A 15,658-nucleotide genomic window follows, 5' to 3' on the forward strand; every position below is an offset into this window, starting at 1 on the left:
GGAGTGCACCTGAAATGTTATTGGTTGGATGCATTAAGTACAGCTAAGGGGTTGTTTGTCTCCTGAGTGCAGAGGACATGGCAGCCCACCAGAGCACTCGCCTCGAGTGGTTTCGACTCAAACTGGTTTGGTCTGGTCTGGCAGGGGGAGATTAAGACAGAAAGTGATTCTAATCAGAGGGGTCGAATCAGGAGCTTGTTCAGATGATAGCAGGAGAGCGTCTAACTGAAGCTGCTATTACTGCTGCCACTCCACAGCTATAGATCCAACTTTACTAACGACAGCTTTCTTTTGTAGGAACCTGTTCTTTTAGAAAACCTAAGAAATTAAGAGACTAAGAAGAGAAAAACAAAGAGATGAGAACAGAGCAAAATACAGATTAATAAACTGTGTATTTTAAACCAGTGTTTTAATCATATATTAACTAGCTGCCCCAAAGCTCTGGGAGATAGCCGTTACTGGTGGGGTCACAATAAGGTTCTTGCAGTAATCCCCAAATGGACAGTCTTCCAGAGGGTCAAAGGTAATAAACATTAAGTCCTACCAATCGAAAATATTACGTTTTAAAGGACAGTAAATAAGACTACAAATGCAAGAACAACAGCCAAGTATTTTTCCTCTACGCTGCACCAAACTTTTGACTGAGGCGTTCAAGTCAATGTCAGAAGAAAGCCTCTATTTCCAGAAGTGTGGCAGTCAGGACATGGTTACTAAAAACATCTCGCCAGCTGGACCTCACTTTGTCATGGAAGGGTAGGCTCTCTGTTTCTCATGTTATGAAGAAAGTACCAAAACCTACTTGAATAGGCCATCGTCAATGGATGGCATAAAGCCTCATTTCTTATCAGACAAGACTGCTGTGGATTCAGTTCAAGTCACTTCAATTTTATTTATATTGCCCCAAATCACAGTGGTACAATAACATGGTGGTTAGCACTGTTGCCTCACAGGAAGAAGGTCCTGAATTCAGTTCCACCATCAGACCGGGGTCTTTCTGTGTGGATTTTGCATGTTCTCCCTGTGTTTGTGTGGGTTCTCTCCAGGTACTCCGGCTTCCTCCCACATTCTAAAGACATGCAGTTAGTGGGGATAGGTTAATTGGTAACTCTAAATTGTCCATAGGTGTGAATGTGAGTGCAGATGGTTGTCTGTGCCTATGTGTTAGACTGGAAACCTGTGCAAGGTGTACCCTGCCTCTTGCCCTAAGACAGCTGGGATAGGCTCCAGCACCCCCACAAGCCTGACAAGGAGAAACGGATATGAATGGATGGATAGCCCCAAATCAAAACAGTTGTTGCCTCAAGCCTCTTTATATCTTAAGATAAACACCCTACAATAATACAGAACTAATGATTAACTGGGCATATTGAGTGAAAAAATGTGACTGAAGCAGAAACACATTTCCGAATATTTACTTAGCTTATATTTATTTTGTATTCAGTGACTGTTTCTATTTAGTGTATATTTTGTATAACTTGTACAGCACCTTGGTCAACAGAGGTTGTGTAAAACTGTATAAATACATTTTGACTTGACATTGCCCCTTCTAGTTTCTACTTTCATGGAAACAATGATTGTCACTTTCTAGTTGTACAACAATGTTCAACATGTTCATTAAGATTTAGTTCATTCAATTTTTGGTTTTAGTTCTTTTTTTACTGCTTTGACCACAGGTAACAACACTCAGCTGCCCCAACTAAAAATGTGTGTATGTGTCACCAAACACAATGTGTGTTAAACCAATATATCACCCTGTGCATGAACATGATTTCTGCCTGAGGTATGACAGATTTTAATTGGCAATATTCTCACACTACTTGAAAACATCATTAAATTATCTATTTTATTATTTTGATTGAGAGGACCCTAGCAGAAGAAATTGGATACTGTGAAGAAATTGCATACAGCACATTTAATGTTTATCAATCATTCCAGTTTCAAAACATGGCTTCTGTGGTGTGTAAATGTTCTACTTTGGTTCAGTTTTCTATCATTGTGAGTCATTGAGCTTTCTTTTGGTTTTATTGCACAAAGTAAATCATTTGAGAAAGACACCTCTAACATTTTTTTTGATTTCTATGATATTCTTGAGACCAAATGACGACTCAGTGTTTGACTTGTTGTATGATGTGGCTTTGTTTAGATTTTCTGTAATGTACAAAAGACTTGGGATCTCTTATGAGGCATGAAGCTATAGTCTTCTGTCAGCCAATATATTTATAAGGACCAAAAGCTCACTGAATTATTTTCTCAGCAAAATGTGCTAGTTTAAAGCAAATTGTTCTGGCAAAATGCAACCTGGCAAGTGTGTTTGTTTGTATGTTGTTTCCCATGAAGAATGGCACATAATGTTTTTTTCCTGCATTCTATGAACTGGTCACCATTTCTTCTGCTTTCTAGTTTAGATTAAAATTAGCTTTATTTAAAAAAAAAATCTTAAAGCAATGCAACCGTTTCACTGCAAAATTATTAAATTAGTGATTAAGAGCTTAGAGATTTTTTCTGCAATAAGTTCAACTAATAAAGAAAGAAAAATGAAATATAAATCGCAAATATGCAAATGATCTGGTGCAGTGATATGGCAGTCAATCACTCAATTTTCACTGTCTCATGTTCAAAACAGTTAAAATGTGCCAAGACTGTGCCAAGAATGTGTTGATATGTGGACAGTTTCATTGCAGCAAATGGCCAAAGAGATCGTGTCAGCAGGGTTCTGTCATCTGCAGCCACACTCATTCGTTATTTAATTACTTTTTCTTTCAATAATGATCCACTGAAGAGAGCAAATAGCAAAAGTATGTGAACACAACTAGCTATTAAAGCTACACCCACTTCAGAGTAAAACGCAATTATGAGATTATTGTATTTAATTATAAAGTGGACTTTCACACACTTAGAATATAATTTCTCTAATTTATAGACTACATTGTCTCTCTCCCCAACACAGACTTTCAAACATAAGAGCACTGTGACATAAAATTGAGTTTTAAGGCCAAGGATGTCATTATATATGAAATATCCTTCCCTATTTACCAGGGAAGCGACATGCATCTGTGGGGTTCAATTCCTCCTGGCAATCTCATCACTAAACATGAGGATGACACCAGAAAAGAAAAAAAGAAAAAAATAGAACGAACGGCCACTGCTCTATAACCTCAGCCAATCTATGAAACCCAGCCTGCTCTCCGCCATGCAATTACACACAACCTGTTGAGTGTTGTCCCGGGAATGCGGTCAGCAAGTCACTGGAGAATTAATGAAATGCCAAGATGGAGGGAGAGAAATTGCCTGTATAACCTATCCTCAAGGTGTCCTTGTGGTATTTCCAAGACTAAGTCACACTAGAAGAGAGTACAACAGGCCTGGTCACACAATGAAAGATAAAGTTGTGCGGCCTTCAACTCATAATCTACTTTTTTTTCTGTACATTTGTGGAAATGAGAACAATCATTGAGTCCCTTTTTCACTGCAGAAGACACTACCACATTCTCCAAAGGTCAGAGACATGAAGAGATTTAATTGCATGCCTCACTGTCAACCCTTTTATTAAAACAAGTCATTATAGCCTGAAAAGGCTCATTTTGTTAACCTATTCTCTCCACTGCTTGAAGTAAACGTACTTTTTTGTGTGTGCAGATTTTGCCACCATTTTGCTGTGGTCAGTTAACAGCAAATAATTTTGAGGCAAAGGTGGAAGTTCTGTCACAGGCTTAATGTTAACTGCATCTTACCTGATAGGGCTCCCAGTAGCATCCGGGTCCCTGGCAGTGACTGTGCCTATGATCTTGTTGATGGGTGCGTTCTCATCCACTTCTAATAAGTACATAGGTTTGGAGAAAACAGGAGGCTCATCCGAGTCTTCAACCACAATTTTCACTGTAGCTGTGTCCTTAAAGGGCCCATTACTCCTGGGTTCTGAGCGGATGTTGGTAGCTTCAACTTTGAGTGTGTAGTTTCTCTTGCTCTCATAGTCTAAAGGCTGTAAATGAACAGATGAAACAGAAGTTTTATTTCAATTAAATAACACTGCACCAAAATGTAATGTACAGTCCGGGGTGTACAGTGGAGTGCAAGTGTTTAAGGATTGTATATCCTCGGCATTGATAACTTTAATCCTGATTGTCATTCAAAATAAAACTGAACACCCTTGACATATGATCAAGACACATGGTGTTATATTATGTATTCAGATAATGTTTTCAGCTTTTGAAAAAAATATTAAATTGCAGCTGGTGTTTGAAAGGTATGGATGTTCACTATGCAGTAAGGGTCCAAAGACAATGATGGGTTTTATTATGTGAGATGTAAGAGCCTGTGTTATTGGAGTTGGAGTAAAGGGAACCTACATTTACCCCTTTAATCTAATTAACTATATACAATCCAGTTAATATTACCTCAAACTCTGCCAGGTTATAAAAACATAAAAAGAGTCTAAAAGGGTTTACCTCTTTAATGTTCTTAAATTTAAATTTTTAAATAATTAAATAATTTATAATAATACACTATTTTAAAAAATATGTTATAATTAATAATATTATTATAATTAATATTAATGTATTTGGTGTCAGGTACCAATCAATCAATCAAAAAAATCTAATAATGTTATCATTAAATTATTAAAATGTAAATAAAATGGCTCACACATATCTCATCAATCACACACAATATCAATATCAATGGACAATATAAAAAAAAAAAAAATCTCTTTATCTAACATTAAAGTGGCAAGAACCAAAGTGATATTTGTTTTTTTACATGTCCCCAAACCCCTGGCAGGATCCGTGCCGAGACCAGCTACAATTCACACTCAAAGTCTCAGCGTGTAAAAACTTACCGTACTCTAAAGGACACTTGCTTTAACCTGCTCTAAGCATATTCAAATTGCACACAGACATCATTTTTGAAGAGATGGCTATTGTGACTGCCTATGATAATGTCTAAGCTATTTGTATATTGTAGCAAGTCATTTTATTTGGACAGAATTTATTTCAACATCACAACACATCAATTAGTCACCGTGCAATTTTCACAGATATATAACCTGAAAATATTTTTCAACCATTATCAACATGAAAGAACACAAATCTCATCGCTAAAGCTTTCAGTTAGAGTACATTATTGGCACTTTCATACTGCTATCACAACCAGCTCACAAAAAGTAAATGAGACCGGTGTTTATAGAAGACTACCAATGAAAGGAGTAATTTTACAAAGGGAAATAAAAACACTTTGTACAGGAACATCTCATTGTGTGACTGGAATATCTATTTCATCTTTTTTTTTTTTTTTCCTCAATTGATGGCCCATCATTAATATTTCAAAGAAAGAGGATAGTAACAATTTTACTCTCTTGGCATCTCTGAGGGCACCCCAGACTGTCACAATTTCATTCTGAATCACCTCTGGTCGCTCTCATACTACTAGAATAATGGGATCAAGTCACTTCCACGCTCCATAACCAGGATTTATAGGGAAATCAAAACTGGGCCTTGCCGCTTGAGGGGACAAGAGCTGGCTTGGGGGAGAGAGAAGGACTTGGAAGAGAGAGATGAACAAAACGAGAAATGTATTCAGTTAGAGAAGGTAGGAGTGAGCAAGAGGAATTGTCCCTGAGCTCCTAGAGGGCCAGTGCTGAGAGATCAGGGGCCAGAATGGGCAGGTGGGTGGAGGGGTGTCTTGGGGCCCAGCTTTGAGACACCAGCAAGAGCTGAAGGGACACTGGAAGTGACCTGAGGCTCTGACATCCACACTTCTACATTTCTGTCATCAGGCCACTAGTAGACCAAAGGCTTTGAGGCCTCTCCACGGTCGGAGGAGCTCTTCGGAACACTCATTATTAACCTCCTCTTCTTTTCCTCCTCACCCTCCTCCTCACTTGACACCCACCCTCTTCTGCCATCCCTTCTTTTTCTCTCTCACTGATCCTGCCTTCTGTGCTGAGAAAGTACAGAGTGTGGCTGGATCTTGAGCCAATGGATTACGCTTTAATTCAGAGGTAGTGGAAAGTAAGAGCTTGTATAATGTTTGGCTGGACACTTGAAATGATTCTATGGAAATGGAGAGAGGGGGAAGACCCAAATTTTAATATTAATTATTTTTGCAATGGCATTTAATAATACAGATTTTAAAGTGTTGGTGTTCAGCAGGGGTGAACCAAATTCTTATGTTTGGATTCTTAAATTGGTTTCTCCAATTCATACATCTAGTTATTATTTTAGACTTTCCACTATCTTACTGATAACAAATAATAATTGGTCTGGAATATTAGAAATTTCAATTTTTCATCTGTATATCATTATCATCTCAGCAAACATTTTGGCCCATTAAAGCTGTGGTTTCGTTTTGCTTTTTTAAATTTAACACAGATATATGTAATTAAATTATGTTTTAGCAAATGGCTACTCTATGCTTTAGCAGATGTTTAGTTAATATAATTTAGGAATTATGTTGAGGTTAAAAAAATGATATGAGTCTAACTTTGAGAAACCAATTCCATATTATAAAAATGGTGATAATTGTAGGCTTAAAAGTACTTTTCTGAGCTGCTTCTTATATATAATGGCACTTAATATTACAAGCTAATGACCCAACAAGCTTACAAAGAGACCCCAACAATCACACAACTCTCTATGAGCAAGGACTTAGTGATAGTGGGAAGGAAAAACTCCCTTTTAAAAAGACGAAAGTCCAGCAGAAACGGGCACAAGGAGACACAGTTATCTGCCACATTATTTTAAACTCAAGAGAGAGACAGGACAAGAGGCAAATTTAGGAGAGAGAGGTTAGCAGTTGCTAATGTTTAAAAAAAAAGAAAAAAATGAGTGAAAAGGAAACATCCAGTGCATTCTGGGACATAAGCATAATTAGCATAACTAAGGGAGAGTTCAGGGTCACCTGCTCAAGAACTAACTGTCAGCTTCATGAAAAAGGAAAGTTTTCAGCCTAATCTTAATAGTAGAGAGGGTGTCTATCTCCTGAATCCAAACTGGAAGCTGGTTGCACAGTATAAGGCCCTGACAGTTTATGTGTCTGCCTCTCATTCTACTTTTAATTTTGTTAGGAAACAAAAATAAGTCTGCAGTCTGAGATTAAAGTGAACTTGGTATAAGTATGGCAATTTTCTTTCTTTACAATATAGTTGCACTAAATTTACTCACATGGGTTTGCTTTTCTCTTATTAACATATTTCAGTATAACTCCCATGTGATATTATGTAGAAAGAACTCATTACATTTGTTTCCAGTGTCCTAACAGCAAAGGGGAAGAGAGAGGCTTTGAGGCATATTTAATTATACCAAATCCACTTTAAGGAAAACATAGTTGTAAACAGCTTCTTTAATTACCCTTGTTACTAAGTAATTTTAATTATTTTTTGATACAAATTGCAAAATCAAATAAAGCATCTATTCAAACTTCTATTTTAAAACTATTTAATAGCATGAAAACAGAATTCAAGTCATATTATGACCAGTTCAAATTATTAATTCAATAAACGAACACAGTGCTTTCACTGAATAGTCCAGGGAGAGCCACTTTGATTTTTATTAGCATGCATGGCGGTACTGTTATAGAGCTAGTGTTGAGAGATTCATAAGTGCAAAATCAAATGAGTAGAACTACGAGACATTACGCAGCAAACTTTGCATAGTCAAGCTATATTCTCCAATGTTCCCACCAAACAACATAGCTTAATTGAACATCCGCGAGTATTTAAAACAGATAAAGAAAAGGCACAAACAGCAAAAGAAGAATCGTTCCTGTTTTTTCAATGTTAACACTATCTTTGCTGTCGTGTCCCACCCCACTGTGTCATTCTTCTTTCTCACTCAAGCGTTAGCATCAAATCAGTATGTACACACAGGCCATTTAGAGACTTCAAAGTTCAGCACTGGCTGCAGGGGTGAAAGCTCAGCATCCCACTAACATCTCTCGACAGGCCTGGGGGCTAGTAGATAAAAAGCTTAAAACTCAAACAGAAAAGAATCTCTCCCCTGGTTTGTGCCTCTCTAGCCTCAGATCAATATGATTTAACCTTGCCGCAAAGTATCTTTAATAATTTTAATTCTGCATTAGATGGGAGTTCATAGACGTGTTCCCTTGTTGACAGAGACTAGGCGTGTTTGGGAAAAACCGTTATGTTAAAGGTTTAATCTGTCACACTGGATGGTGGATAACTGGTGAAGGTACAGAATAGAAGAAGGAAAGTGAAACAACTGCTTCGTAAATTCCTTTCAACTTGAGACACTGTCATCTGGAGGGATGAGAAAACAGTAAGTGTGCAAATGTCTTGCTACTTTCCCAGTGCATTATCATCTATCTTGCTTCAGTTATGTAGGCAGCCAACTCAGGGCCACAGAGAGAAAACTGAGTAGACATGGGAAGACTGAGTGTCTCTGTGGGACATGGAAGTGGAGGTTGCCTAAAAGACTAACACATTTGACATTTGCTTTGTCAACAGTTAGAGATTTTATGACTTTGTGTCAAGTTTGTTCTGCAGCGCTGATGTTTTCTTTAGTGGCAATGAATTGTAGTCCCAGCAGATTGCCTTAGCTCTTATACATTCCACCCCCCACACAGTTCATTGTTCACTCTTTGACAAAGTCACACCACATGTCCTTGGGGTAATGTCATTTTACATCATAACGCAAAAGCTTTGTGCATTTGACTGATATGTTGTCTTCAGCAGACACTGAACCAACCATAGCTTAAGACTTAAAAACCCCCTCCATCAATCATGTGTATGATTCAGTCTATGTAAATATCTTCTACCAAGCTGAGCTTCTGTGGACTTTGAATATATAGAATACATACATATATAATAGATATATAAATAGCATGTGCCGTTGTATGTTTGATATTGTTGAAATCTCAGTTTGATTTTCTACAGATGTCCTTGTGATACAGGTGCATCCAGATTTTCCTGCAGGTTATTAAAATGCATTGTACTTTTCAAATTTGAATTTAGTATACTTCTGTATTAAGCACAGTATGGGAGGGGATGCTCTAAGTGTTTACAGGCAAGTGATGACATCTACACTTCTCAAGGTCTGAACCTGGAGGAAATATTCATATTCCGTGGATAAAAATGTATAATAATGTATAATACTGTGTGAAAATTGCTGGGGTTCTAGGATACTTGTTCTACTAGCACCAAAGGATGTGTCTTATATGCTGTACTGTTGGCCTGATGTAGTGCCTCGAGGTGAAAGGTTATGTTTTGTGACAGAAATAATATTCTTTGATTTTTCTCAAAACCATACATCTGAAAACATCTTGATGAACAGTGAGTATTGTCTTTTCTTCTCTAAAATATTGCAACTGTACCTTTGAGCAAGGCGATTAACAAGCAACTGTTTTACTAAAGTTGCTTTGGGGCCAAACTTTCACACTGCAGCTTTGTGTTCAGTCCATCTGCTGTTATGGTGATGATGCCAGCAAAACTGAATTTGAGCAAACTTTGAATGTGGGCAGAACAAATTTACAATATGTACCAGTTTACCTTGAGCTAAGAAAAATACAGCTAAATGGACTGTAATGCAAAATAAAAGTGTCTTCTCTCAACTCTTAGTCCAATGTATTCTCCAACTTAATGTCCATTCACACGCAGTCTGCATTACTTCTGGCAAAAGCAATATTGTTAAAAATTACCTTTAAACTTATTCCTACTATTTGCTATTTATCTTCTTTCATAGATTTTTCTGAATAAAAGAAAAGTAGGTTTTAGACATGTATTAAAAAAGTGCTCCTTTAGCCTCCAAGCTACTCAGAGAGCAGGCTTCAGTGTTTAATATTTGATGGTGTACTGTTGAGTACTGCCTTATCTAAAAGCGTATATATGAAAAAAAAAAATCACTAGAAGAAGTACAGAAGAGCGAGACCTACTGAGAAGGGGATTTAAACATCAATCTTTATCCTGTATTGACTTATATGTATGGGAAGTAAAATAACTGATTTACTTAAATTGATTATAGAAACAGAAAAGAAAGAGACAGAAAAAAGCCAATTAGCTCTTATCCTGACATCATGCGGGTCTTACTTTTCTGAGCTGTAGAATCCCTTCTTGTGTCGTTGCGTTTGTGATAATCTCAAACACGCCTTGGTCGTCTCCTTCAATGATGCTGTACGTCGACTTGGCATTCTCACCGATGTCACGGTCATTTGCTTTCACCTTGCCACCCTCTTTCCCTAATGGTAGGTCTTCAGGGATCACAAACTCATACAAACCTGAGGATGAACAGACACAGCTTTTTGGTTTCTAGAAACGTTGATCAAATTAAGCACAATTACAGAAGCATATTACGCTACTGCATCATCATTAGACATTTCACAGTAAGAGGAATTAGTTTCCGAGGAGCACGTTTGATGAAATTTACAAAATAACATTTATTTTTCCTAATTATTACCAATCAGAGAAATACTCATTTAGAGCGGCAGTAATTTCTTTTCCCTCTTTATTCAATTTGGGATGGGTAAGGTTATGAAGTTACTTACTTTTAGAGAACTTTGGTGGATTGTCATTGATGTCTTGTAGTGTGATGCTGACAGTAGTAGTTCCAGACAAACCACCCATGTGACCTCCCATGTCTTTAGCTTGAATGACCACCTGATAATCCTCTCTCATCTCACGATCCATCCCATGCAGAGCAATTCTTATGGTTGCTGGAGGTGGAAACAGTTCATAACACATTCATACATTTATAAATATGACTGATATACTCTGCACATAATTGTAATGATGCTCATGTGAGTAAACGTAAGAAAGCTAAAGGAAAAGAAGGCATTCAGTCACCTTCATGCTCACATTATTCCCCAGTTTATAACATGCATTATTTTAGACCATGACCTTACTAAACATGAACCCCATACCAAGCAGGGGTAAAGATTTCCCTGCGGACTTAGTCTCAGAAAAAGCACAGTCTGAGTGAATGTAGTAAGGTGCCCACGACTGAGCCAGTCGCAGCACTGAGAATCAGCTGTGTTTGTTTTTGAATGTGTTGTTCCACCGTCTGAAGTCATTTGTATTCTGATTGAGTGTGAATTATGCTGTCTGTCTTGTATAATCTTGAATATTGTATGCAGAATGGACCTTATTGACTCTGCCACAGCACTGAATATAAAAAGGGCTCAGCACCGGCATATACGGATAATCCACTCAGGAAACAGAGGCCCGCAGGATCATCAAATGAATATAAAACCCCTCATAAAAGCCAGGCTTTGGCATGACACCCTGCCTTGGTCCTGAGCTGCCTCAGACAATGATAATATGCTTGGCTATGATGGGAAACATGGGAGGGGTTAGAATGTTGTCTGTGTCTGCATTTTATTCTTCAGATAGATTTTTCCTCAGAGAAATTTCAGGCTCAGTTGTGCTTTTGGAGGTCACACACGACACAGGTGATTTAAACAAAAAGAGAAAATGAAGGACAAGAGTTGTACACCTCTTCATTAAGACTGTACTGAAAAGAACGAATGCCCTTGTTGTTCGAGTAATTTATTAAAGGAAGTCTTTTTCAACTATGTTATTATTGTGTTATTATTGTGTTGTTGCTGCCTGTGTTTAATTGAGTAATTTCCGTAACTGTGAGACACTTGCTGCTGCCTATCTTGGCCAGGTCTCCCTTGAAAAAGAGGTTTTTAATCTCAATGGGATCTTCCTGGTTAAATAAAGGTTAAAAAAAATATATATTATTATTTATTATTTTCTCAAGAAAAAAATGCATTTAGTGACTGTGGGGTGAAAAGACCAATGTGACTTGGACCAGTTGATAACACTGGGGTAATTGATTACTACTCCCATGTCCTAACCTTGAACGAGATTTTTCTGTCCACCAAATGTGATGTCTTGTCTTGATGTGATGTCTTGATGAAGTCACTCATCCAAGTGACTTCTTCAGTCTCAGCTGACTGCAGGTTTCCCCAGTCTTATAAACATAACATTTGCATAATGACTGAACCCAGCCCACTGAAGGAACAATGGGCTGGGAGGTCAGTTCCTTAATCATAATTATGCAAATTCTCATGACCATTGATCAACAACCAGTGACCAAGACCCACTGATCAAAGAACACTGATCAATGGCCATGAGTACCATTCACAGAGAGTTGGGGAATGGCTGCAATCACAGCATTGAATTTGATAGTTGAATAACGCAAACAGAACTTGAATTTGAAACAGATTTTGTTCATGCTTTGTTCCTTAAGCAGAAATGTTTATGGATAATTGTTAAGTGTGTACAATGTTCATTTGGAGTAACTCTGACCTCACTCTTAGGTCAGGTTTTTTGATTTTGAGATCAAGCTGAGACTCTACAGAGAGCTTCGAATTACAGACCTTCTGGAAAATCCATAGAAGAAGAATGATCTTCCATTGCAATGGATGGCAAGCCACAGCCCATATGGAACTGAATCTTGCAGTCTGGTTGCCTGAATTGTGGTAGGACAAACTGTGCAAATCATACATGGATCATCGGATTGAGCTCACACCAATAAACTGCCCAGATCACCTAACAGGCCTGAACTGGATCACACTGACAATTTAAGAGATCCTGGTCTAACTTTCTTTTCTTTCTTTTTTTTGGGTTTCTGTGTGCACACACTATTTTGGGTATTGTTGTTAGTTGTAATACAGTGCACAAAAACTTTCTAACACAACTTAAGCATTGCTTCATCGTTTATGCGGTTGTGTTTTCATTGTGGCTGCCCGTCCTCTTGGCTCCTGACGTTCCTGAAGTCTTCTGATTTGGCCATTGTTTATTATTTTTGTTACATACTGGTTACAAACATGCTATGTATAAAATTATTGAGCAACCATCTTGGGTAAAACCAAACTTCTATATGTTTGCACATTTAATAAACAGCATGTAGTGTCACGTCAACAAAATAAGCTTGAAAACATTAGAGAATCCTTTTTTTTTTAAATCAGTGAAGTAGAATGATATGAATAGAGCTATAGATGATTACACCAAGGACACACTTGTGTTACTTTTTAAAAAAAAAATTTCAAATAGATTTTCTGTAATTATTCTTTCAAATAATATCACAACAACACAGCTCTTGTATTACATGTATATACTCTCTCTTAGGGTGTCCATGGAACACCCTAAGATGGCCTCAAAGATGAAGCGTGTAAAACCAGCATTTCATAAGCATCACCAAGTCATTGCAGTTTTAATGAATAGGCAGATATTATATAGAGAAATAGGATTTTAAATTACTTCTCTCTAATTTTAGCTCTGAGCTCTGATGCGCAATAACAAGGTAGACCTACCACCCGAAATGCAAACAAACAAATCAATAAGGAAAAAGAGCTACACAAACAAGTTACTTTTCCTCCACACACACACACAAACACACACAAACACACTTCCGTCATCCTGCTACAAGCAACACCGTCATCTCTGTTGATCATCGTTAATTATTCAAATTAATTCCTAATCACTGAAAAGGGAAGATAGACAAACACTCATTTCCATAGATATTTGTTTCAACTTTTTTTTTTTTTTTTCATCGACCATTAACCAAGTGATGAATTGGGGCATGATGTTTATTTATTTATTGAATGCTTTTCATTTCCAGTGTGGTGTTGTAAGTGTCAAATGCATTCTAATGGTTGTTTTCCCCTTACCTTTTATTTTTCATTAACATTCATTAAAACATCTGGCTCACTTGAATGAGCCATCTGCACGTGCACAGTGATCACACAAAGCATGAATGCTAATCCTTAAACTGTCCATTCAGCCCCTTCTCAACAGCCACGTTCCGGCTGTAGAGGCTTCGAGATTACGACACCTATACCAGTGAGGACAAGCCCGGTTTTTATGTGTTGAACTTATGAATGTTCATTCTAATTATGTACATAAATTTTGAGTCCTCCTTTCTTGAAGCTTGTTTATTGTGTGTTGTTTTCCAAATTGTGAGCCGTCGATTTCCATCTCATTTCTTATTAATGTAATTTCACCATTATTTAATCATATTGCTTACAGACACATGTTAAAAAGTCAGCTGAAAAAGCAATTAAAGATCCAATCTAGAATATGTTTTCAGATAACTTTATGCATCATGACGCTGCTGAAGAGTCTGCCATGTGAAAGGAAGAAGTAATTATTATCATTGCCATTGGAATTCATAACCCAGTGATGTTATGGACCACAGCATCATAGAAGTACTGGCCCATTTAGTACTTAGGACTTGAAGTCAGCTGAGCGAAACATGCATCTCACTGATGCAAAGCTCTCCTCATGTAAATCTCATTTGGGTTTCAATAATGAATTCCACGCAACTCGTTGTGGAACTGTACAGTACTGTTCACTGTTCAAATGAGTTGACATTACTTATCCAAGTTAAACCTCGTTGCTTGATTTATCCATTATCTTTAGCCACATACATTCCCACTGTGGCCAAAGCACTTGCTGATAGGGGGTCATATGATTGTTGGGGTTTTCTCTGTTTTCTTATTAATATTGTAGGATCTGTTCCTTACAATATTAAGGACCTTGAGGGAACTGTTGTTGTGATTTGGTGCTGTATAAATGAAATTAAATTGAATTGAATTGAAAATGCATGCAAATTCTATCCTTCCTTTTATAAAAGGCTATGAATGTATAAGGTCCATTCAGTATTGTTCAGTGCCATCCCGAGTGACTGAGTACAAACGCCATGGTTAGTTAATTCATTATAAAGATCCCCTTTAATTAATACTGCCAATATACAATATTTTATTTTTATTTCATAAAAATATTTTTGCATACTTGGATAGTCTTTTTGTTAAATCAAAATGATATGTCAAGCAATATTTTATGAACCAGTGTGTGTGGACTGTATTTGTGTTTCATTCATTTCTATCAAGTTGCTCCATTAAATTCATATCTATTGTTTCAATCAAATCTGTACACCCCTTGGAACAGTTACAGTGCTCCCAGAAAAAGACATGTTTGCCACTGCGTATGGTATGAATATTGAAACATAAATGTACATGAATGAACAGCTGTGAGGGGAATTGTAGCAAAAGGGAGTGAGCCAGGAAGCCACATTTAACAGCAGCCCCATGCAGCAATAATCTACAAGCATAAAAAAAACAGATGGTCTGAGTTACCTGCAGAACTGATGTTTTTACACAACTTTTCAAGCTATAATATTGTCAGGCTGCCTTTTTACAGACATGTAATTTTGTCCCTTACAGCCAGTTGAAGTTGCATGATAATGCAGACATACAGCATTTGTTATAATAGTTAAGTGTCAGACTATATCCTCTTTTAGTCCTTTCAGAAAGTGTTTGCACTTTATGTATAAATGCAATGGAACAGACTGCTATCACCTCAGGTGGGCAAGCAGGTGGGGAAGCTGTTGCATCTCCACCTGTTGGAATTTGTACAACCTGTAGCACCTGCTAGCAGTTTTAAAAGCAGGATCTCACTCTCAGCTCTTCTGTTAGTATTTATTTTGTATTTGAATCCCAAGTATTGGCAGCACATATATATGAGGTACCAGAAAGTCGACTACATTGGAAATGAGCGGTTCCAAACTAAACTTCCATTAAAATATAATTCAGATTGGATAAGTATACAGCCTAAATAACACAATGGAGGGGAGGTTCCTCACAGTGTTTCATATCATGAATGGATCTTACTGCAAAAACTCCACTTCAAGTCAGCCACTGGTTT

General features: G+C 37.4%; 1 protein-coding gene across 2 annotated transcripts in view; it reads right to left on the bottom strand.

Annotated features, from left to right (window-relative positions):
- The window catches only part of cdh8 (cadherin 8), a 92,925-nt gene that overhangs the window by 13,964 nt on the left and 63,303 nt on the right, over nt 1-15,658 (bottom strand). For both annotated transcript variants that reach the window (XM_005447734.4, XM_003437576.5), the window contains exons 5-7: nt 10,492-10,659; nt 10,037-10,224; nt 3,732-3,979 (exon numbers count right to left, since the gene is read on the bottom strand). In XM_005447734.4, coding sequence (XP_005447791.1) covers nt 3,732-3,979; nt 10,037-10,224; nt 10,492-10,659 — 604 coding nt within the window. The remainder of the gene's footprint in view (nt 1-3,731; nt 3,980-10,036; nt 10,225-10,491; nt 10,660-15,658) is intronic.

The sequence above is a fragment of the Oreochromis niloticus genome, linkage group LG1 (assembly GCF_001858045.2).
Source record: "Oreochromis niloticus isolate F11D_XX linkage group LG1, O_niloticus_UMD_NMBU, whole genome shotgun sequence".
NCBI classification, from domain to species: Eukaryota; Metazoa; Chordata; class Actinopteri; order Cichliformes; family Cichlidae; genus Oreochromis; species Oreochromis niloticus.